The sequence below is a fragment of the Gossypium raimondii genome, chromosome 9, assembly GCF_025698545.1.
Source record: "Gossypium raimondii isolate GPD5lz chromosome 9, ASM2569854v1, whole genome shotgun sequence".
NCBI classification, from domain to species: domain Eukaryota; kingdom Viridiplantae; phylum Streptophyta; class Magnoliopsida; order Malvales; family Malvaceae; genus Gossypium; species Gossypium raimondii.
Window position 1 is genome coordinate 42,750,420 of NC_068573.1, and position 22,849 is coordinate 42,773,268.

The 22,849-nt window shown below is 32.3% G+C and overlaps 2 protein-coding genes and 1 long non-coding RNA gene across 3 annotated transcripts; all 3 read left to right on the forward strand.

Annotated features, from left to right (window-relative positions):
• The first annotated feature begins 3,083 nt into the window (after window positions 1-3,083).
• Window positions 3,084-3,797, forward strand: LOC128032444 (uncharacterized). The gene is made up of 2 exons (XR_008188598.1): window positions 3,084-3,225; window positions 3,594-3,797. It is a non-coding gene; the product is annotated as an uncharacterized LOC128032444 (long non-coding RNA).
• Window positions 3,798-6,345: 2,548 nt separating this feature from the next.
• LOC128032437 (uncharacterized) lies at window positions 6,346-7,438 on the forward strand. The gene is made up of 5 exons (XM_052620527.1): window positions 6,346-6,478; window positions 6,565-6,809; window positions 6,891-7,091; window positions 7,173-7,261; window positions 7,337-7,438. Exons 2-4 carry the CDS (start codon window positions 6,708-6,710, stop codon window positions 7,248-7,250), a joined length of 381 nt encoding a protein of 126 aa, XP_052476487.1. The 5' UTR covers window positions 6,346-6,478; window positions 6,565-6,707; the 3' UTR covers window positions 7,251-7,261; window positions 7,337-7,438.
• Window positions 7,439-17,161: 9,723 nt separating this feature from the next.
• On the forward strand, window positions 17,162-21,155 carry LOC105799935 (auxin transporter-like protein 2). Its single transcript, XM_012630756.2, has 9 exons — window positions 17,162-17,654; window positions 17,829-18,033; window positions 18,124-18,309; window positions 18,403-18,515; window positions 18,616-18,799; window positions 18,897-18,994; window positions 19,602-19,809; window positions 19,945-20,202; window positions 20,671-21,155. The coding sequence occupies exons 2-9, from the start codon at window positions 17,857-17,859 to the stop codon at window positions 20,881-20,883; spliced, it is 1,437 nt and encodes a 478-aa protein (XP_012486210.1). The 5' UTR covers window positions 17,162-17,654; window positions 17,829-17,856; the 3' UTR covers window positions 20,884-21,155.
• Window positions 21,156-22,849: the final 1,694 nt, after the last annotated feature.

Consider the following 22,849-nt stretch of genomic DNA (forward strand, 5'->3'; position numbering starts at 1 on the left):
AAATTTGTTGAATATTTTTTGCGCATGGGAATTACTTTTTTTTTACTCCTGATAAGTATTAGGTTTAATCCATTTCAGTTGAAATGAATTGAAGTTATGCTTAAATGTATTTGAGTTGTTAACTTATCAAGTCAGATTGGCTCGGCTTTAAATTTGGGTTAATATAGGTGAGGTAAATTTGGAATATTCCTAGTAACCAAGATGCAGAAGTCCTCCATTGGGAAATATCGGTTCCAACATCTGTATGTACAATATACAAACATGATGATGGGTCAACCAACCCAGAAAAGGCTAATTTATTGAAAGGCAAAAATAAAAAAAAGAACAAAACAGATTGCTAGCTGGATCTTTAAGTTGGTTATATTTTTTTGTATAGTTTAATTTTTTTGGTTATATTTTAGTTGTATAGTTTAATTATTATTTTTCATGTTTAGAAGGGAGTTTTATTTACCATTTTAGCTAAATTTGCACTTGACTTTGCAGCTTATTACATTATTTGATGTTTAAATTTAAGAATTGCTATTCCGCAAACGCAATTGTTTTAAACTATTAAAATTGAATATAATTCTTAAATAACTTTATATATTTGAGTAATTGAATAAATTATGGGCGAATCATTTAATCGGTTTAGCATTTATAAATTGAATTAAATATATCAAACTTTAGATTTAAAATTTTCATGCCAAATGACCTAACCTCCCAAGATTTGATAGATTCTTCTCCTAAATTTTTAACTATAAATTGATTCCTATAGTATGAAGTAGTTAATTAATTGAAATTAATGTTAGTGCCTATGTTAATACTGATGTTGTTAAATTTGACTTGAGAGACGTAGAAGCCACGTTTTCAGTCAAGTCTTGACCGAAATTATTGGAAATTTGGTTTCGTGTTATGATCACCAAAAATATAGCATAATTAAAATATGTATATAGCTTAAATGAAATAAAATAAAAAAATCCAGTGCATATATAGTTAGATGACAAAATTCATTGGTCATATGCAGTCAAATAATATAGAAATGCTTAATCCAGTGCATTTCATGGATGAAACATCTTATTTGTTTATATGACAAAATTCATTGGTCATATGCAGTCAATTTCTTCCCGCAAGCTTGCTGCCTCTTTCGCTGCATAAGTCGTCTATTCTTTGGCGTGGAAGGTAAATTTTCATTCTTCTGTTGTAAAGTATCGCCGATTAATCATGTAGAAATAAGTTTGAAGATAAATAAGTTTGAAAATGATGAAAATACCTTAGTGGTAAACTTGTAGAAATAAGTTTGAAGATAAATAAGTTTGAAGATATAATTGAGTTACTTGAGTTTGAACTTAATTAAACTCGTTTACCACTTTTTGTATTAAAATAGTTAACTTACATAACTTAATTAATTAATATTATATATAACTTACATAACTTACAACTTACATAACTTACATTAATATTAAACATAAATTACATAAATAGTATTTTATTTGGTGTTTATTATGTGTGAATTTGCATGTGTGGAAGTTTCGTGAATTAATATTATGGTTTGAGTGCTTAATTAAAGAAAAAGGACTTGATCGCGAAAAAAATAAAAAGGCTAGTTAATGTGTAAAGTGTTAAATTGCTAATGCCTTTTTAATATGGAGTCCTTAATAGGTTATTAGCCCACTATTAAGTAAGTGGGTGGTATTGGTCAAGAATGACCTTGTATTATAAGGTATATAAATTTATAAACAAAGGTTAAATAAGTAAACTAGTAATATGTTAATATATGTTAAATTATATCAAAATATAATTCATTATTCTTCATCTTCTTATGACCGAAACTAAAGAAAACAAAAAGAGAAAATCATAAGCTAGGTTCGGCCAATTTACAAGCTTAATTTAAGGTTAGTTTTGTTTTAATTTTTGATAATTTTTACGTTTTTGATATCGTTGCTAAGTTATCTTTAAAGCCCATGCTTGAATTTTTGAATTGGTTGTGTATTTTGTGATATGCCATTGAAGAGAGCTTGTTGTTTTTGTTGTTAGATGATGGAAAATAAATATATGTTGTTAGATTTTTCATGTTTTAATTAGTAATTTTTAATAAAAATGTGTATTAAGGACTAAATTAAGAAAAGTGTAAATTGAGGGACTAAAATGTGAAATATATGTCATGCATGCACTTACATGAGCTTATTGAATATTCGGCTAAGCTATGGTACAATGAAAGTTTGTTAATTTTATATTTTTTGAAATAGAGACTAAATTGTAAAAAGTGTGAAATGTCAGGGGCAAATTGGTAATTTTCCCATTTGTGTTTTTTGGACTAAACTAAATGAATTATTGAATAAAAAAGTTAATTTTTAATATGTTTAGATCGAGAAACGAAGAAAATGGAATTGGATCGGGGGAAGTCAAAAGTAATCGAGTAGTCGACTGTGTTCGTCGATATCCGAGGTAAGTCTAATAGCAATTTAAATGTTATTAATTTGGAATTTATATAAATATATCTATCATACATTTAGTAAGCTGGTACTAAAAGTATACAAATTGAATAAAACTTGATGACTTTTCTATGTGAAAGCCGAACATAGAAATTAATTTTGGGAGGTTAAAATTAATGGTATAAATTACATGTATATTAATTAAAGTATGCTTTAAGTTCAATGATATGAAACTAATAGTAGAATTTACATGGATATGTAGTTCGAATGTAAGATTTAATTTCATGAGTTGAATTTAAAGTTATGAACTATAGATATAGTTGAATGTATGATACAAGTTCTTTGAGTTGAACTTAATATTATGAATATATATATATATATATACACACACATACGGTTTGAATATATATATATTTTAAAGTTCTTGAGCTGAAATTAATGTACAATTTTATATACATATGTGATTCAAATATAGGTTATAAAGTTCTTAAGCTGAATTCAATTTATGAATTTTACATACATATGTGTATGGTTCGAATATAGCTTACAAATTCTTTGAACTGAATTTTAATGTTGTAAATTATACGAAAGATCATATTTGTATTTGAGATTTTCAGGCTTAATGCCTAGCAGGCTTGATGCTGGTGAATTAATTCAGACTTTATGTCTAGCAGGCTTTGTGCCGGTGAAATGTATCAGGTTTTGTGCCTAGCAGACTTTATGCCGGTGTTTTATACAAGGCTCTATGTTCTATAAATCTTATGTGAGCAATAGTAAAAGCAAATAAAGGTGTTAAGAAAGCTAAATTATTCAGGTATGTGTTAGCCACTTGCTTAATTAGTGTTAAGGTAGGTTGATTATTTTTAAATTGATAATAGTTTCAAATGAAATATAGAGTATGAGTTAACCATTTGAGTATAAACATATTTTGGCATAATGATTTATTGAATATTTGGCTTTGCTAAATATTTATGTGTATTTGGCCATATGGTTTGTTTATATGAAAATTTAATGTGATTTTATTTAAAGCGTTATATGATACAAAATATTAGGATCTTTGGTTTATTTTAACTTAATGATGGAATAAGTATTAATATAAAAATATATATATGAATTTCTGCTTATGACTTACTAAGCTTTAATAGCTTATTATGTGTGTTTTTGTTTACCTCGGTTTTATAGATTTTGGAATCGTGTTACGAGCTCGGGGATCATCAGCAAGCCTATCACACTATCGACTGTTTTCTTCGGTATTTTACTAAGTTAAAATTTGAGCTTATGGCATGTATAGTCTGGATAAAATAATTGATTTTGGAACTTGTATGTATATAGCCATGCGAAAAATGGCTTGTCTTTAATCATTAGTATTTGTTTTGGTTTTTGTCTTATGGGTTCTTGATTAAGTGTTTAATTTTATAATTTTGGCTATGGCTTATTTATATGTAATATACGGTAGCTATGTTTTGTTGATAATATGGTGAATGAGATGATATATATATATATATATATGAGTGGAATGTATGGAATTGGTAACTAATTGAGTTGCATGTTTATAAATTTTGGAAGTGTAGGATAACTTGATTCGGGTTGTATTGATAATATGTTTGGGTGTATCTTGGTTATACTGAGTTCGGTTTGTTTTTTTTAAAAGAAAATAAAAATGAGTTATCCATGATCATTTTGTTTAAGTTGAGTTTATGTGATTTTGAATGGATATTTGATGTGTATAATTTTATATTTGAAATTGATTATATTGGAGCATGAATTGAGCTTGCAATCGAATGAATTATTAAGGTGATATTTAATTATGAGTTTTGACATGTTAGTTGAATTTTAATTATGCTATGTAATAATTAGGTATTTAGAAATATCGTAAATTCATGTGGTGCTTTTAAAATATGTTTGGTTTGAAAATATAAGTGATTATATGATTCGGCTTGATGTTCATATTTAAATTGATAAGTATGCGAATTGATGAATGTCAATAAAGTATAAATATGTTATAGGTAATGTGTTATAATGACCGAACATGTATTTCTTAGCCTGGTGATGATATTGAAATATGGTTATTTGGAAATGGCTCATTAGGAGTTCAGGCGTAAGCTTTGTTCTTTTATAATGACGTATATTTGTCTTTTAAATGAGTTTAAATAGGTTAGTCGAATAGAGTACATGGTAACTGGCAAGGTGTGAACATAAATTGATGTGAATAGCTGAACATAAGGAATTTAATTACTCAAGAATTTTTATTGAATCGATGTGATAATTCATAATTCTTACTTAAGATTTTAATGTACATTTTCTTGTATGGCTTTGTGACATGTTTGTTTAAATATAATTACGATTATATGCAATTCGGAATTGTTTGAAAGTTGTATCTTATTTAGTAATGCATCGTAACCCTAATCCGACGACGGATAAGGGTTAGAGGTGTTACATGAAGCAATTCTTGGCGGACCCGTTTTCTATCGATGGATGTATCCCATAGAAAGGTGTTAATTACAATTTTTAAAATTTTCCTTCATTCACCTATATGCCTTTAGTTACAACTTTTGATAATGTTGTATATCGTGTTTAGGTTCCTATCCAAATTAAAGTCTTATTGCTGCAACAAGCGTTATCCAGAAGGATCGATTGCTGAAGGCTACTTGGCAGAGGAATGTATGACCTTCTGTTCAAGATATTTGGAAGATGTTGAAACAAGGTTGAACAGACCAAATAGAAATGCTGGACTCACGGATCATAACTTTGCTGATAATTATTTGTTCCAAAGTTTTGGAGAACCAATCGGTAAAGTTGAAATTGCAGAATTAGATGATTTATCGTGGGTACAAGCACATCGATATGTTCTGTTTCACCACGAATCAATGGAACCTTTACGCAAGTAAGTTCTAGAAATTTGATAAATATTCATCATTTAAAAATTGTTTATAGTCTAACAAATGAACATATTTTTAACATAGTGAGTACAAAAATATTGAGATCTCGTTCAGGCCTCCGAAGAACACAACATCGAGATATCAATAAGTTGTTTACGAATCTTTTCATGAATGGTTAAGCCAAACGGTATGTAATTGGAGCTTTCACTGACAAATAATAATATTTACTCAAAACATTTTTAATTACTCAGTTTACTTTCCATTCAATAGGTTTGGAGTGGGAAGAACGTCACCGACGAAGTTAAATGGCTTTCCTAAGGTCCAAATCGGGTGGTTAAAAGATGTAGTGCGTTCCTCATAAACGGATTCAGATTTCATACAAAATATCGCGAGAGATTGAGGAGAACGCAAAATTGTGGAATAGTTATTAATTCCTCAATTACAAGTTATGCTAGTGCTAGGGACAATAATCCTGTGGAGGGAAATGTGGAATATTTTGGACTTCTTACTGACATAATTGAGTTGGATTACTACGGCAAATGGAAAGTTGTCTTATTTCGAGGTGATTGGGCCGATGTTAATACTGCACGTGGAATCAAGCAAGATCAATTTGGTTTCACAATGGTAAACTTCGCTCGATTGATTCACACAGGACAATAATTGATTGATGAGCCGTATGTATTTTCTTCTCAAGTCAAACAAGTTTTTTACTCAAAAGATCCAACTGATGAGGGTTGGTACGTTGTACTCCGTAACATCCCTAGAGACTTGTTTGACATGGGCAGTGGATGTAGAGATGACATTGACGACAGAACACAAACTTTGCCATTTCCAGAACAGAACTTAAACGAAAACATCCCTAGTACTAGTACACAATTTCAATGGGTCCGCCAGGATACGGATGAAGATATTTACGAATTATAATGTAGTAAGCTTTTACGATTATCTAATTATATTTACGAATGATGATATTTCAACTATTTTATATGTGATATTATTGTTGTAATTGTATACTATGTTTTCAACTAATTTATTTGTATTGCAGATAAAATGCCTAGAAAAAAGTGTGATTGCACCGCATTGTTCAATGTACTCCAAACTCGGCAGAAACAAACAGCACTGAACAACAGACTGCTGTTGGATCTTCGAATGTTCCGGTTACACCTGAGGAACCTATAGAAGTTCAAAGTAATTTAACATTTAATTTACATGTGTGTTGACTTCTTGTTTAATTTTTTTTAAATTTCGTATATTACAATACTTTTATTTTTCAGATGAAACTGGTGGGACGCGGAGAGTTCGCGGACGTACGGTACTGAGCGATTTATATGAGCTAGATCCAGTTGAGCATGTCCAAGTATCCAGTAATAGCTTTGGTCAGCCTGTTGGATCAGAAGCTCGCCTTTTAGCAGGATACATGGGCATTCTAGCACGGAATGCAAATATGTTGCCACTTAACTTCGAGTCATGGCATAAAGTGCCCGAGAGTAAAAAGAACCAAGCTCTCGATAACATTAAGGTAACAAAACGTGTATGTCATTTATAATACTTGGGTTTAAGTTTCGTTTACATTTACTTTCTTAAGTTGTGTTTTTTGTAGGCGAGATTTGCTCTAGAGGTCTCCGATGCTTATGTAAAGAAGGCATTGGGAAAAAGATGGAGAGACCATAAGAGCACTTTAAAGAAAGACTATTTTAAGACAAAAACAACACTCGACGAGAGATTACAAAATGTCCCGCCGGGAATGCTGAGGTACCAGTGGGAAGAGGTCGTTAGATTTTGGACTTCGAAGAAAGGAGAGGTATGTGTAACTTATAAAATTTTGTAATTATTTTACTGTATAGTATTTCCTAATTAACGTACTAATAATTTCATAATGTAGGATCGTGAACGAGTTGGAAAAAATAGTAGGCAACAACAAAAATTCACTCACACAGCTGGGTCGAAAAGTATTGCGTAGCTCATGCAGAGGTATTTTGAATTTTTTAATATTGGCAGATATTTATTACTTTCTATCAATTAATATTTTTACTATTGTATTGTAAGAACTGTCGTCCGGTCAAAAAGTTGGACGCCTTCAACTTTTTGACATTACACATAGGAAGAAAGATGGAAACCCTATGACTCCTGAAGCTGCAGAAATTATGGTACGTTTGCTTAATACAATTTCACTTGTTTTAATTATTTATAGTGTTTATTTTCTAATGATGTATTTCATTTATTGTAATGCAAATATTTTTAAGTTATGTTGCATTGGGTTTTTTAATATATATTATGTTCCTAACTATGTGATTTATTTTTTAGGAAAAATTAAAGTATAAAAAGTGAGTCTGGGCGATTGCTTCCAGTGATAGTTCTGTTCATATTGACGACATTGATAACCGGATTATCACTGAAGTTTTGGGTCCTGAAAGGTATGGTCGGGTTCGATTTCAAGGATCTTTTGTTAACCCATCCCAATATTTTGGATCTAGCTCGCAACAATATATGCCTTCGGGGGGTCGAGCCGAAGCTGAAGTTTAGAGGTTAAGAGACCAGATGGCTCAGATGCAAGCGACAATAATTGAGCAAATTACACAACTTAAAGCGGAGGCAACATCGAGAGAAGCTGAGGTTCAAAAAAGATATGAAGAACTCCAGCTACAATTGAAAGCGAGATCAAAGACCCGGTGAAGCCGAGGTTCAACGAAAGTATGAAGAACTCCAGAAGACTTAAAGCAGATCTGCAATAAGAGAAGCAAAGGCGGCAGCGAGAGAAGTACAGGCTGCAGCGAGGGAAGCAGAGGCTAAAGCGAGGGAAGCAGAGGCTGCAGCGAGGGAAGCAGAGCAGCGTCAAAAGTTCGATGAACTCCAGCAGCAGCTTCAGAGTATGATGAAGATGTTCAAAGAATGCAATAAATTACTGCCTTAGACTATCGTGTAAATATACTTGATTTTGACTTTTAATTTATCATTTTAACTTTTAACATTTTTGTAAGAATAATACAAATTTTATTTTATTTATTGATATTTATTATATTATTTGTTTAATATATAGATTTATTACTTTTAATTTGGTTTAGATATGATTTCTTCGATTTGTTTTTACGGAGGGTGAAAATATAAAAAATTTATTTTACAAATCGCCAAATTTAGTGGCGTTTTTTAAAAACGCCACTAAAGGTGTTAACCTTTAGTGGCGTTTTTGGTAAAAGCGCCGCTAAAGATAAGGTTCTTTAGCGCGTTTGTGAAAAAGCGCCCTAAAGATGATGGTCTTCGCGGCGTTGTGGGGAAAGCGCGCTAAAGATTAGGTTCTTTCTTGGAGTTTGTGGTCGAAGTGCGCTATAGATCGTGGTCTTTGCGGCGTTTAGAGAAACGCCGCTAAAGACCGAATCTTTAGCGGCGCTTGCAGCAAAAACGCCGCTAAAGACCCTGATCTATAGCGACGCTTCGACCACAAACGCCACTAAAGAACCTAATCTTTAGCGGCGCTTTCCCCACAAACGCCGCAAAAGACCCTGATCTATAGCGGCGCTTCAACCATAAACGCCACTAAAGGTCTTAGTCTTCAGCGGCGTTTGTGCTAGAAGCGCCGCTATAGACCAACACCTTTAGCGGCGCAGTCATTAGCGGCTTCTGTTGCGGCGCTAAAAACGCCGCTAAAGGCCTAAAAAAGCGCCGCTAAAAGTCTGTTTTGGTGTAGTGAATGATTTAAAGAACGTTGAGGTTCATATTGAGTAGAGACCAACTCTTGTTCGAAGATGTGAAGGGACATTTATTGAGTAGAGACAAACTCGACAATGAGTTTGGTTTGGATAGCAAGGCAGATAGGCAAGCTTCCATTTGGGTAGCATCAAATAAACGAGACAAAATGTGTCGCTATTGTAAAAGTTAGGTCACGTCAAAGCAAATTGTTATAAACTGTTAAAATAAAAGAGCTGCTGAGAGTAACGAGAAAGATGTAGCTGGTGCTAATTTAGCCGATGAAAGCGGTGTTGATTTCTTGTTACTGTCAACGAGCGATGTAACTCCAAGCTCACGTCCGAGTGGATCCTAGATTCGGGATGTTCTTTCCACATGTTTCCCAATAGAGAATGGTTCTCCACATACAGTTTGGTTAAATGTGGAGTTCTGCACATGAGAAACGATTCATCTAGTAAGGTAATTGGTATTGGTACTGTTAAAATAAGGATACACGATGGGACAATTAGGACACTCTCAGATGTAATGTATGTACCTGATTTACGAAAGAATCTCATCTCATTGAGTATTTTAGACTTGAAAGGATGCAGAATCAACATCTAGTCGAGTGAGATTAAAGTATCTTATGGAGCTCTCGTTTTGTTAAAAGGGAAAAAACCGGCAGTCTTTATATTCTGGAAGGTTCTACAGTGACTGGTGAAATCGGACGTCCTTCGTCCGTTACGGAGTCAAAGTCAACTCGTTTGGAGCCGAGGCAACTTGGTCATAACAGGGAAAAAGGTATGACCGTTTCGTTGAAGAGAGGTCCTCTTTTGGATGTAGGTTTTGAAAAGTTAGGGCAGTGTGTTCATAAAAATCAGACCCGAGTTAGTTTTGATTTGGCAGTGCACAAGTCGAAGGCTAGAAGTCTTCCAACTTCTAAGCACAGATTCGACTCAGTTAATTCCCTGTATAGTTCAAGATAGGTCCGTGGCAGGCTTTGGCAAAGATGGCGTTGTAAGAATTCGTGTCAAGGTAGAGATTGTCAGAGTTGTGTGGCCCAAATTCTAAGAAATTACTTGTAAGTCAAGTTAAACAAAATGTATTTTTTTCTAGAAGATTTAGTATTTATTAGTATAATATATTTAGCATTTATTAGCATTGTTTATTTGACTTACTAATTTAGCCTATAAATAAGTCCTTTTACAACATTAGAAAATATACCTATTAGAGATTAGAACTCATAACACATTTAGAGAATTTTGTGTTTACATTTTGAGGGTTCTTTGTTTTCGGGTTTTTGGAGGTTTAGTTTTTTATCTCCATCTTTTATACTCTTCGTTCTTTTGCCATTATAGTAAAATTATCTTTGCTCGTGATTTTTTATCCTCTTTGGAGGGGTTTTTCCATGTTAAATTTGTATGTTTAATTTCTCAAATTATTCCACTATTTTTGTTACTTGTTGCTTAATCGATTCGATCCTAACCATCACACAATAGCTCCTCCACATATATACATATTTAAAGAAAAACACAGACAGCGAACAAAAGAAGCATTATTATCATTATTAGGGTTATTATTATATATGATTCGTAAGCCAAATTGTCACTGTTATGCCACGGGCTTTTCCAACAACTCCCACATGGCTATGTAACCAAAAAGCCAGGCATCTGATGTGTGTCTCCTAATCCAAGGCCTTTTCCATCATCATCTTCCGGCAAAACAAAAAGAAATCTTTAATTACATGATCTGTAAATAATTATTACTCCTTTGCCTAAGCCTTAACCACAAATCTCTTTGATACCTGCAAACAAAATCAACAAATTCATTCTCCCATGCACGTTGAAAAATTAGCTCAAACATATGACTCTATCATCGCCATCAAAACAGTGACTGATCGAGCATCGAAAGTGAAACTGAAATGGCAAAAAACAATTGCATTGAGCTCAGCACGAAAATTTCCGTTTACATAAGTGCAAGATGGATGAAAAGTAATTATTAGTCCATTTTAATCACAAAACCAGAATTCGTGGGCACGATGTTCTCTACATGTCCAGCTTGCTCTCGAGTGGAAGCTGCGAATGTGGGTCACTAAAAACCCCGGGCATGGTTCAAATCACTGATTTTGTTTCTCCAACACAGTGCTTGCATGCTTTGAATAGCCGCACCAATTCCTCTCTAACAACTTTCACCACCCAAAACTCATCTCCTTATTCATGCTTGCCATTCGCAATGCACCCTTATCTCTCTCTACTCTACTACTACAATTGCCATGCTCGTAAATACCTGATTGGTTCCGGAAGTTTAATTGGTTGATGAATCATATACGTCTGAACTGAAAAAAGAATTAAAAAAAATTGTTAAAATAATGAGATTAGAGTAGGGGTGAGTGTTCGATTGAATTGAGTGAAAAAATTTTGAGATGGTCGAGTTGACGAGTCCTATTTTATCATTCTAACTTGATTTAATTTTTTTTTCAAATCGAGTCGAGTGAAATGAAATTCGAGTCAATTCGAGTAAAATTGTTCGAGTTAAATTAAAAAATTAAACATGTCAAATAAAAATATTGTTATAATATAACTAATTTCGTATTAGAGGACATAAATTTGAAATCATATATATTTGAAAAAAATTGAAAGCAAAAAAAGAAGATACTTTCAGAGGATAAAGTTGAATTATTAATTAAGTTATTTAGGTCTTAAAATTATTGTTTTAGAAAATTTTAAAATTTTAAATTTCTTTATATATATTTTAGAATTTCTATAATTTTTAAAATATAAATTTTGAACTTTTATAAATATTTTAAATTTTGAAAATTATTTTGTATTTTTTAGTTGAGAGCGAAATCAGTTTGCTCATTTTCAAAATTGATAGGGACCAAAAGGATATTTACACCAATTTATTATTCGAATTATTCAAATTGTAAAATTCAACTCGACTTGGACTCGAAACTCGAATTACTTATTTGAGTTTACTGGAGTAGCTCGATTCAATTAACTCGAAATTTAAATTTTTTTTCGAATTGAGTTGAGCTTTGCCCATCCCTAGATTAGAGAATAAAATAATCCGGTAAAATCAGTTTAATAAAAAAAATGAGCTTTTTTTTATATTTTGGTTTATTTTTTTGTAAATATAAAGTTTTAAAAAATATTTTATGGTTTTTATTAATATCTTTTAAAGAGTCTCAAAATAATTGTTGATTGAGTCTTAGTTTGATTGACATGGGCATTATTGCCAATATAGAAGGACATGGGTTTGAGTGTGTTGAAACACATTATTTTTCTATTTATGAAAACCAGTTATAACCTGAACTTATAATGATTCAATTTATTTCAAGCATGTTAATAGATTTAATAATTATTTTTGACGTCGAGAAAAAAAAGTAAGATAATTTTATCATTTTCAATAATATATTCACCTAAGATAAAATTATATATAACAACCTTAAAAAAAGTGTTTTCACAACATTTCATCTTAAAATACCATTAGATGCTTGACGGTAAACAATTTGCTTCAGGTGACAACGCAATTGCTACTTTTTTTCTTTCTTTTTATTATTATTTAATTTCCATTTGATCAATCCGCAACTTTTGGTACTGTGATAATGCCGTTGGAGTTAATCTAGCCATGTCTTAGATCCGTTAAAGAAATTAAAGCGGAAAAAGTTGAAGACAAAGTGCATGTTTACTAGACTTTGGTCTCCCAATTCATGCAAACTATATGGTGTCTTTGTTATCATAGTTTGTTCGTAATTGTACCTACCATCACACTCATTCCTTTCCTACAGTGTGGAGCCGAGAATTCATTGCTCGGTGCTAAAATTAGTGTCTTCTACATAAGTTAATATTCGAGATTAATTCATAAAAAATCTTTTATCGTCTTTTTTAATTGTTAAGTTATATAAGGCGATTTGTTTTGCTTGAACACTTTTTTATATCCATAATTGCATTGAATTTAATTAAATTTAAAAATTAAACCGAATTAAGCTATGAAATTTGCCAAAAATTTTATTTCTGTATATAAAATTTAAATTGAAAAATATTGTTTAAGAATATCTTTATCATAGAATTCAATGTGTCTAGCATTGAATAAATATACACTATATAAAGTGAAAAAGTTATTATGATTTTGCTACAACTTTTGCAACTTGCGGTTTCATTAAATGTGAATTGGGTTCAACGATGCTGCTTTGAATTGGTGAAATTCCGAACAGCTTTTTGTCGCTGTAATGTATAGCAGCGGTAAAATCATATTGGCGTCACAGTCAGTGGCGGCACCTCCGTAGGCAGTTTACCCATCAAAGTAAGAAAGAAACTGTTGGAGGGCAGTAAAAGTAAACTAATAATGTATAGGTTGTTTTCGCATTTAAAAAAAAAAACCAACAACAGAACAGTAGCTTCCATTACTCCCTAGTAGCATTTTTTATTTTTAACCTTTGGTAACGGAATCTTTCAGCCATGTACATAAAAGAAAGGTTTAAATTCTAAAATACGATTTATTTTATTTTAATTATTCTAATTTTTATGAGATTAATCACTTTAAATAAGATAATTGTGTTAATTAATCACTGTCTTTAATGAATTATTGATGTGATACATTAGCTTATTAAATAAATGACATGTGACATTTTTTGTTGACTTTTTATTAAAGTTTAGGTGGACTAATTATAAGGAGGTCCCTAAACTTTAGTCAAAAGTCAATAAAAATATCATGTGTCAATCACTCAATGTGTTAATGTGCCAAATTAGCAATCTGTTAAAAGAAAATGAAAATTTTAACAACAGTGACTAATGCACATAATTATCTTATTTAAAGTAACTAAATTACAAGAAAAATTAGACCTATAAAAATAAGACAATCTATTTTAGAGAGACCATGGATGTAGTTTACCCTAAAAAAATTGTGCATTGTGCATATTTTACTTTATTTCCACTTATAATTATATGTGTGTTTACATCTGGTTTGTCGATTATAATTCATTAACAAAAAGATGGTATAATTTATGTTTCGTCTGTTATTCCACCAAAGATTCTCTTCATCACTTCTTCATGCCATATTCACACACATATATAATTATTTATACCTCTCTCATTGTTTTAACTAAAATCAAATATGATTTTATGTATTATTTATAGTAAAATAAGCTTGTTTCAATCACAGGAAATTTAATTTTCTATAAAATCTCAAATATATTTAGTTTTTGGAGTGAAATCATAATGTGGCAAGGTGCTTCTTAACCCTCACACACACCATCATATATGTATGTATATATGACAATTTGCATCAACAAAATCCTTGGGGGAACTACTGGAAACCCTGCAAGCTTCATCTTTTTCCATTCTACTCAACCACCATGATTATCTTTAATCCTAACCAACCAAGTGGAAATCCTGTTATTATATATTATTACTGGATGGGGGGCATTTACATGATGTTTAATGAGAATTTGGGATCCAATCCCCACAAAGTGAGGCCTAGATATGGACTCACCTTTCTCCAACTGGAATTCCCATGAACTGCATGTTTCCATGTTGATGCAATCCATGAATGTAAACGCAAAGCTATAAACTCTTGAATCAAATTCATAATATAATAATTATTTTTTATTCCAAGAAGTGGGAAAGTATGAGCCGATCATCGTAGGCCGTACCCACTGGTTTGACCCTTATCCCAATTTGGCTTTTAATATGGCCTACTCAATTATCACCTATTATTAAACCCCATTACAAGATGCAAACTCTTTATATTTTAATGTTTTCCGTATTCCAAATTTTACTCAAAACTTCATTTAATTAAATCTCACTCGACTCAGCATGTATTAATTTTTATAAATTTAATTTCTCTTTATATTTTTCGTTTTATATATAAAGGATTTGCCCAATCATCCAATCTTTTAGGGTTTTCTACAGGTACCTTTGAACCCCCAAAAAAGGGACTCTGTTTATACATTTATTCTTATTAACATTTTTTGAAACAAAAGTAACTTTTATAAAATAGAATTTTAAAAATGGGAAAATATAGTTGATTTAATAAAGACAAAGAAGGGGCCACAACAAGTCGTCCGATTAAACTATAAGCCGGTTTTATTTATAAGGCTTCATTGCGCGCGTGTTTTTACTTTAAAAGCGTGCCGCGTTCTGGCGGGTCCGTCTTTGCTCCTCTTTTTACCCTTTTTTTCCTTTTATATCAACTTCCAATTATGCCGCTGTGCCCATAGTGACTTTCCTTTACTACACTGTGAGGAATTACTAATTTATTTTTAGGGTAAACTATAACAATAGTTATTAAATTATTATTTTTTTGATTTAATTATTAAAATTTCAAAACTAAATATTTTGGTCACTTACTCATTAGTTGGTCTAATAATAAATTTAACTCTCCAACATTTATACATTTTTAATTTAATCCTAAATAAAAATTATTCAACAAATTAAATAAATTCAACCTCAAAATTACAAAAATTATTAATTTAATTTTAATTTTAAAAAATCAATAGATTTAGCCCTTAGTCTAACTCTTTATCCTCTTTTAGGTCTCTCTTTCAATGACATTTCATCTTTATTATAATTCTTCTTCTTCATAAAGTAGTTTACGATGAGATTCATGCATTCTTATAATACATAAAGAAAAGAAAAGAAAAACACAGGCTAACATCATTAAAAAGAGAAATAAAACAAACAAAAAAAAAATCCTCGTCATATCTTTTGATCAGTGCCAAAAGAAACCAAAAAAAAAAAAGTAAAAATGAAAACCAAAATGGACCTCCATTAGTCCTTATTCTTGGCTAGATTAGGTGTTCAATTACTAAATAGAGAATAAATAAATAAAATCCTCCTCATATCTTTCATGTGTACCCACAACCGTCACAAACACGCAACTTTAAACTCATGGCTAACTAAGCAATTTTAATGGGTTAATACAGAAAATTTACCATCATATTTTTTATAATTATTGAAATTTTTTGCTATACATTATTTTTATTGATATTCATCATTATATTTTAAAATTACGATTAATTTTATCACTTAACTACTTTTATATGTTTGAATTTTATCATTAAAATTTACCACCAATTTTAAATTTTTTATTAAATTTTACCATTCAATTTCAATTTTGATGATATTCAGTAAAGATTTCTTTCAAGAGAAAATATTTGGTACAAAATACTGGCCCTTATTTTAATTGTCAGCAATAAGTTAATTTATAAAATATAAAAATATAAATTAAATTCAAATTTTATTTAAGAAACAAATACTTGCTACATGTATAAAAATTAGTTTAATTTTAAAAAGAACCATTTTATTATTTTTAATAGTATAATAATTAATTTATTATGGTTGAATATTAAAGTAAAATATAAAAATATTTTTTATAAAAATTGTCTTCAAAATATTCCAAATTAAAATTGAATAAAAATAATATATTAGGGGCAAAATTCAATCCAACCAAAAGTAAAACCATAAAAATGAATATAAAGTGAAAAGATAGTGAATGAAATATAATGAAGAAATTATAATTTATGTTTGAATTGTTATTAAATTAGGAGTAAGGGATTGATTGAATATTTGTTGAGAGTGTAGTGTAATCCTGATCCATGTGCTGATGGGATGAGTGGGAAATGGAATCCATTTCATTGATTGGGGTGGGGCGAGGGAAGAAGCCTGCATCAATGACCAATTAACATTCAATACAGAAAATGAATCCCCTCAATTATTTTGACTGAGATTTGGATTTGGATCTTAGGTTAAGCAACAGGCAGCAGCTGAGCCACCATTAATTGGGGAAATAAATCCCCGGAATTACACAACTTAAGAACCTCGTAAATCAGCTCTGGATCTGTTGCTTGCTGTAATAAATAAATTATCCTCTCACTGACACACAGCCACCATTACATAAATACCAAGCAATAACTTGACAGAATTAGGTAAAACAAACTTTCGCAAAAAAATTTATGGTATTTGGTTAGGTTGAGACTCTCCATTTGAGATCAGAACAACGTCTCAGTCGCTTTGATCTTTAATTGTCTTTTAAGAATCGAATCAAAAGTGAAATAATACACAGGGAATTTTGGGTTTAGTCACTCTCACACTTTTCCTTTCAAACTCCACTCACACAAAAATAATTATTATTAAGAAAAAAATAAGTATCTTTAGCTGCTTACTGCTTGATGTAGTGAACTTTTCAAAAGCCAAATACAAAAGCAACTGTAGTATTACTTCAGAGTATATAAATATAAATCTATATAGGAGTGAAATGAGCCTTTAATTCAACCACTGCAAAGACCATTGAATCTGGTTGGGAAGGAGGGGAGAGAGAGAGAGAGAGAGAGTTTTTTATTTCCTACTTTTAAGGTCTCGCCGTCATTGGGTGCCACTGCCACAGAGTTGTTCTTTTTTTTTTATTTATGATTTCAGCAGAGAGAACCATGGTGGCTGCATTAAAGTAAGAAGCTTTTACTACGCCTAAAGTCTTGACTGACGAAGAGGAGCCAAGCAGACCCAGAGCTGGATTTTTGAGGCAATTATTTCTGCCAATTCTTCAAACTCTTTATCCCCATTTATACAAGTCTGTGCTACACCTGGTCTGCCTGTTAGTTTCTTTGGCTTTTCCTTTTTCATCCAAGACAGAATATTTGGGGGTCATTCACACATCTCTGCTTGATTTTCTTCAATCTTTTTACACGAAAGAGACAACTCAGAACAAGGTTTGTGCTCAACTCACTTGACTTTTTTCTTTCCATTTTTCTTTTTGGTGTTTCTATGGAGTTTATCTTTTTCTACATTTTGGATCTGGAGTGTTATTGACTATCGTTTTCCCGGGGGGCTGCTCTCGTTTTGATTATAATTTGTCTCGTTAATTGTCCTTTTATATGATTCAGATTCTACCAGGATTTAGACGTTAAAACAATGTTGCCCCAAAAGCAAGCAGAAGAAGCTATCGTCTCCAACTTTAGCGAGACGGGTCATGAAACCAGAGAAGAAGAAAATGAAGATGAGCAACAACAATCGATGTTCAGCGTTACGAACTTACTCTGGCATGGTGGCTCCGCCTGGGATGCCTGGTTCAGCTGCGCCTCCAATCAAGTATCCATTTATCTTCACCCACCAATACCCACCATTCTTTCTTAACCTGTTAATGTAACAAAAATTTTCTCCTTTTGTTTTTCCTTATAGGTGGCGCAAGTGCTATTGACACTTCCCTATTCCTTCTCTCAGTTGGGGATGCTGTCAGGGATTCTACTTCAGGTATTTTATGGACTGATGGGAAGTTGGACTGCATATCTCATCAGTGTGCTGTATATAGAATATAGAAGCAGGAAGGAGAAAGAGAATGTCAGCTTCAAAAACCATGTCATCCAGGTTAAGAAACCTGAAACCCACTACTACCACCATTACTGATGCTTAATCTTTGCTTACAAAACCCTGAAAAAAAATCTAAAAAACCATTTGCAGTGGTTTGAAGTGCTTGATGGGTTGCTGGGTCCGTACTGGAAGGCAGCTGGACTTGCTTTCAACTGTACTTTCCTCTTATTCGGATCTGTCATACAACTCATAGCTTGTGCGAGGTCAGGAGGATCCATCTTACTTCTTGATTTAACATCAAACTTAAGCAGAATCTGAAACTGGGTTTTTATTATTTTGTTCTTTTGCTTTGCATGATAACAGTAATATTTACTACATCAATGATAAGCTGGATAAACGGACATGGACCTACATCTTCGGTGCTTGCTGCGCAACCACAGTTTTCATACCATCCTTTCACAACTATCGGATTTGGTCTTTCATTGGCCTTGGGATGACTACCTATACGGCCTGGTACATGGCCATAGCTGCTGTTCTTCACGGCCAGGTAAAATATATTAAAAAAAATGCCATGCAACCACCGGCTTCAATGCTTTTTTTCTTTTTTTCCTCTTCTCTTTGCATAACATAATTTTGGTGCTTAGGCTGAGGGCGTAACTCACAGTGGTCCAACAAAGCTAGTACTCTACTTCACCGGAGCTACCAACATTCTCTACACCTTCGGCGGACATGCGGTGACTGTGTAAGCTCTTGGGTTCTCCTTGAAAAGTTGGAAGTGATAATAGATATTCATTTCTCTTGTTACTACGCGGCTTTTCTTTGCAGCTTTTGCCGGCCATCTCGGGGTTCGAGACCAACACAAAATCATGAAAAAAAACTTTTTGTTTGCTCGGAAATGAACATTATAATCCCACCCACGCCCTTTATCCATTTCTCTAGGAAATTGAACAGTTAAATAGTCATATGTTCAACTTCTTTTCTTTGTTTCTTCAAAAAAAAAAAAACTATATTTTGGGGGTTCAATCATACATTCAACAATTTGCGAGTTGTTTTCGCTGCTACATACATCTTGATTCAAACAATTAGCCCAGTTTAGTCTCCTTTGTCTTTACCTGTACCATAATTTCTCTATAATAGACTAAAATGTGCATAGTTCATTCACCAAAGAATATTACTAAAAAAGTTACAACATCACTTGGCTTTAGGGCACTTTTGCCATTTAGGTATACTTCCTAATCAACTTGTTATACACTAAGATTAAGCTAATGAATGAACGTTATTGACCATTTTATCACTTTTTTTTTTTGAGGTAAAAACAATTTTGACTGAAGTTTTTTTTTTCTTTTCAGGGAAATAATGCATGCAATGTGGAAGCCTCAAAAATTCAAGTGCATATATTTGTTGGCCACATTGTATGTTTTTACCCTAACAATTCCATCTGCTTCAGCCGTGTACTGGGCATTTGGGGACCAGCTTCTCAACCACTCCAATGCCTTTTCTCTCCTCCCTAAGACCGGTTTCCGTGACGCCGCCGTCATCCTAATGCTTATTCACCAGGTTCGTTTATACTAGTAACTTTTTTTTTTTTTTGCTTCATAATTAAACCAGCGAGTTTTCTGAATTCGAACGTGTAATAGTGGTTTTATTTAATAGCAAAACTAACAGTGGGATATTGATGAAATGTTTTGGCAGTTTATAACATTTGGTTTTGCTTGTACTCCATTGTACTTCGTGTGGGAGAAAGTGATAGGGATGCATGACACGAGAAGCATTTGTTTGAGGGCGCTGGCTAGGCTGCCAGTGGTGATTCCGATCTGGTTCTTAGCCATCATCTTCCCATTCTTCGGACCCATAAACTCAGCAGTTGGTGCTCTTTTGGTTAGTTTCACCGTCTACATCATCCCAGCTTTAGCCCATATGCTCACCTACAGAACAGCATCTGCCCGACAGGTAAAATTTTTTTATTTTATTACCCAGTTTTTTTGGACTGTTATCTAATCTATCACTTCACAAAAGCTCCCGTAAGGCCATCATCTTGTTGTCCCACTTGCCAGTATTGCCCCCTTTCTTCATCACTTCATGTATGGTGCTAGTTGTAGTTTCTTTGTTTATGAAGGCTATGTTGTTGGCATTTAATTGTGTGGAGAAAAAAAGGGGTGGGGATGGGGGAAGTCTACAGCAAGTGTACAAAAGCATTTAAGGCTTGGATTTGGAAACATTATTGTGTCTTGGATTAGCTGGCTGACTTGACTGTTTTCCTTCCAGTTTGGTTGTGTATAAGTTGGTCACACTTTATATCAACCAATGCCTAACCCCAATTGACTGATTTGGTTGCCCAACTTTGATACTAACCCGTTTGGGTGTAAGGAGTTTGAACTTATTCTGTGTGGTTCGTTCTCTTTTCCCTGTTGTGAGCAGAATGCTGCAGAAAAGCCTCCATTCTTCTTGCCAAGCTGGACTGCAATGTATGCAATAAACGCCGTGGTTGTGATGTGGGTGCTAGTGGTTGGATTTGGGTTCGGTGGATGGGCTAGCATGACCAATTTTGTCAGGCAAATTGACACTTTCGGGTTGTTTGCAAAGTGCTATCAGTGCAAGCCTCCAACACCAGCAGCTGCACAGCACCACTAGTCTTACTCATGAATCCAAACCCCAACAAAAAAATTGAATTCTCTCTTTTTACTCCATGTTTTGTATCATACATAGGGAGATAGCAAAACCTCCCCTACATGTGATGTGTGTTAGATTTTGCCTTTTCTCCTTTTTATATATATATTTATCCCCTCCCCCCTCTCTAAATTAGTTGTTCAATTAAAATAGTGTGCTTAATAGTGATGATTCCTTTTTGTGTCATGGCAAAGGCCTAAAATTAATCATAAAATAGTCTTATATGTTTAGCTTCACTTCGTTCTCTTCTTTTGTTTATATATATTGCTAATTTTTTTCCTGAGTTGATTACATTATACATTCACGGAATATTAATCTCTAAACTTTAAAATATTTTAATTGAAATTTTAAATCAATACATTATTTCAACCAAGCCAAATGCCACTTTAGATTGAACATGATTTTCTTTCTGAATACATATAGATTAATAAATATTTTCTAAAGCTAATTGATAGATTGACAAATAAACTTGATTGGAATGATGAAAATCCAACGCTAAAAAACAATGAAAGCGTATGGTTTTGGGACATGTTTAGACGGGCCTTTTAACATTAAATTCAGTGGAGGAAAGTGGGCCATGGACCCGCGCCACATTCACATGGGTTTCACGTTGACTCATCTGATTGTCACATGCCACTCTTTACTCCAAAATATTCCCTCCCAAAAATTGGCATGTGAACATACCTACACTACTATATTCATGTATCTCACCTCACGTGGTTTCATGTATAATCAAAAACCAATAATCATATAATATATCTATCATCACTCAATTATTAATAAATTTATGTTATAATTTTTTAATTTTAGAAAATTATAAAATGATGATTAGATTATTTAAATCATAAAATAATTTAATTTTTTTATTTAGGTTATTAAGCTGTTAAGTTCTTTTCATTATAAAAAAAAAACATCAAAATTAGTGAGCTCAAAGTGACGATCGGATAGGTGAATCAATAAACATCGACAAGTAGAAGAACATATCTTAAGTCCAAGTCGATCTGATAGTCAATGTTAGAGCTCGAAGAAAAAACCGTTTGATTTTTGGTTCGCAAATTGAAGAGAGGAAAAAGAGAATTAGAGTTTTCAATTAGTCTAGACGGTATGAACAAATGTCATATAACAATGATTTTAATAGCTCAATGACTTAAATGAAAACTTAGAATAGTTCAATAATCATTTTGTAATCTTTTGAAATTAAGTGACCAAAATATATATTTTCAGATAATTTAATAACTTTGAATATAGTTTAGGTAAAATATGAAGATATTTTATTAACGTAATGATGCAATTTATAAATAAATAAAGTTACAGTTAAATTTGGAATTAATGAAAGATGGCATAGAAAACGAAAGTAATATCAAAATTACGTGTGAAAATGAGTATATGCATTTATGATGTTCTACCCCTAAAACATATGAAATGCAATTTGGATATGAAAATAAAGTTAGCATATGATATCAATGTTCTTCTAATAGCATTTGTTAATATGTTTGTCTGAAAGTTATTCCACGTCATATTTTTTTACCGTTAAGCCACGTGTCAATATTAGACACATCGTTCATTTAGGCATTCCAACACCTTTAAGAAAAAGGTACTTGAAATGTAATCGGCTGAAGGCTCGAGAATGAATAATCCATTCAACAAAGGTTTGGCAATGAGGTCTAAGGCCAACCTTCCAACTTCCAAAAGCTAAAGTTGTAGAGGTCACAAAATCTTTGTCCTTTAAGTGCAGATGATCCAGAGAGCGTCACAAATAGGGGTAAGCATTCGATGGAATCGACTGAAAAAATTTTAAGTTAATTGAATTCACGAGTCTTATTTAAAAAAAAATTAAACATGTCAAATAAAAATATTGTTATAGTATAAATAATTTCATGTTAGAGCACATAAGTTTAAGACCATATATATTTGAAATTTTTTTAAAGCA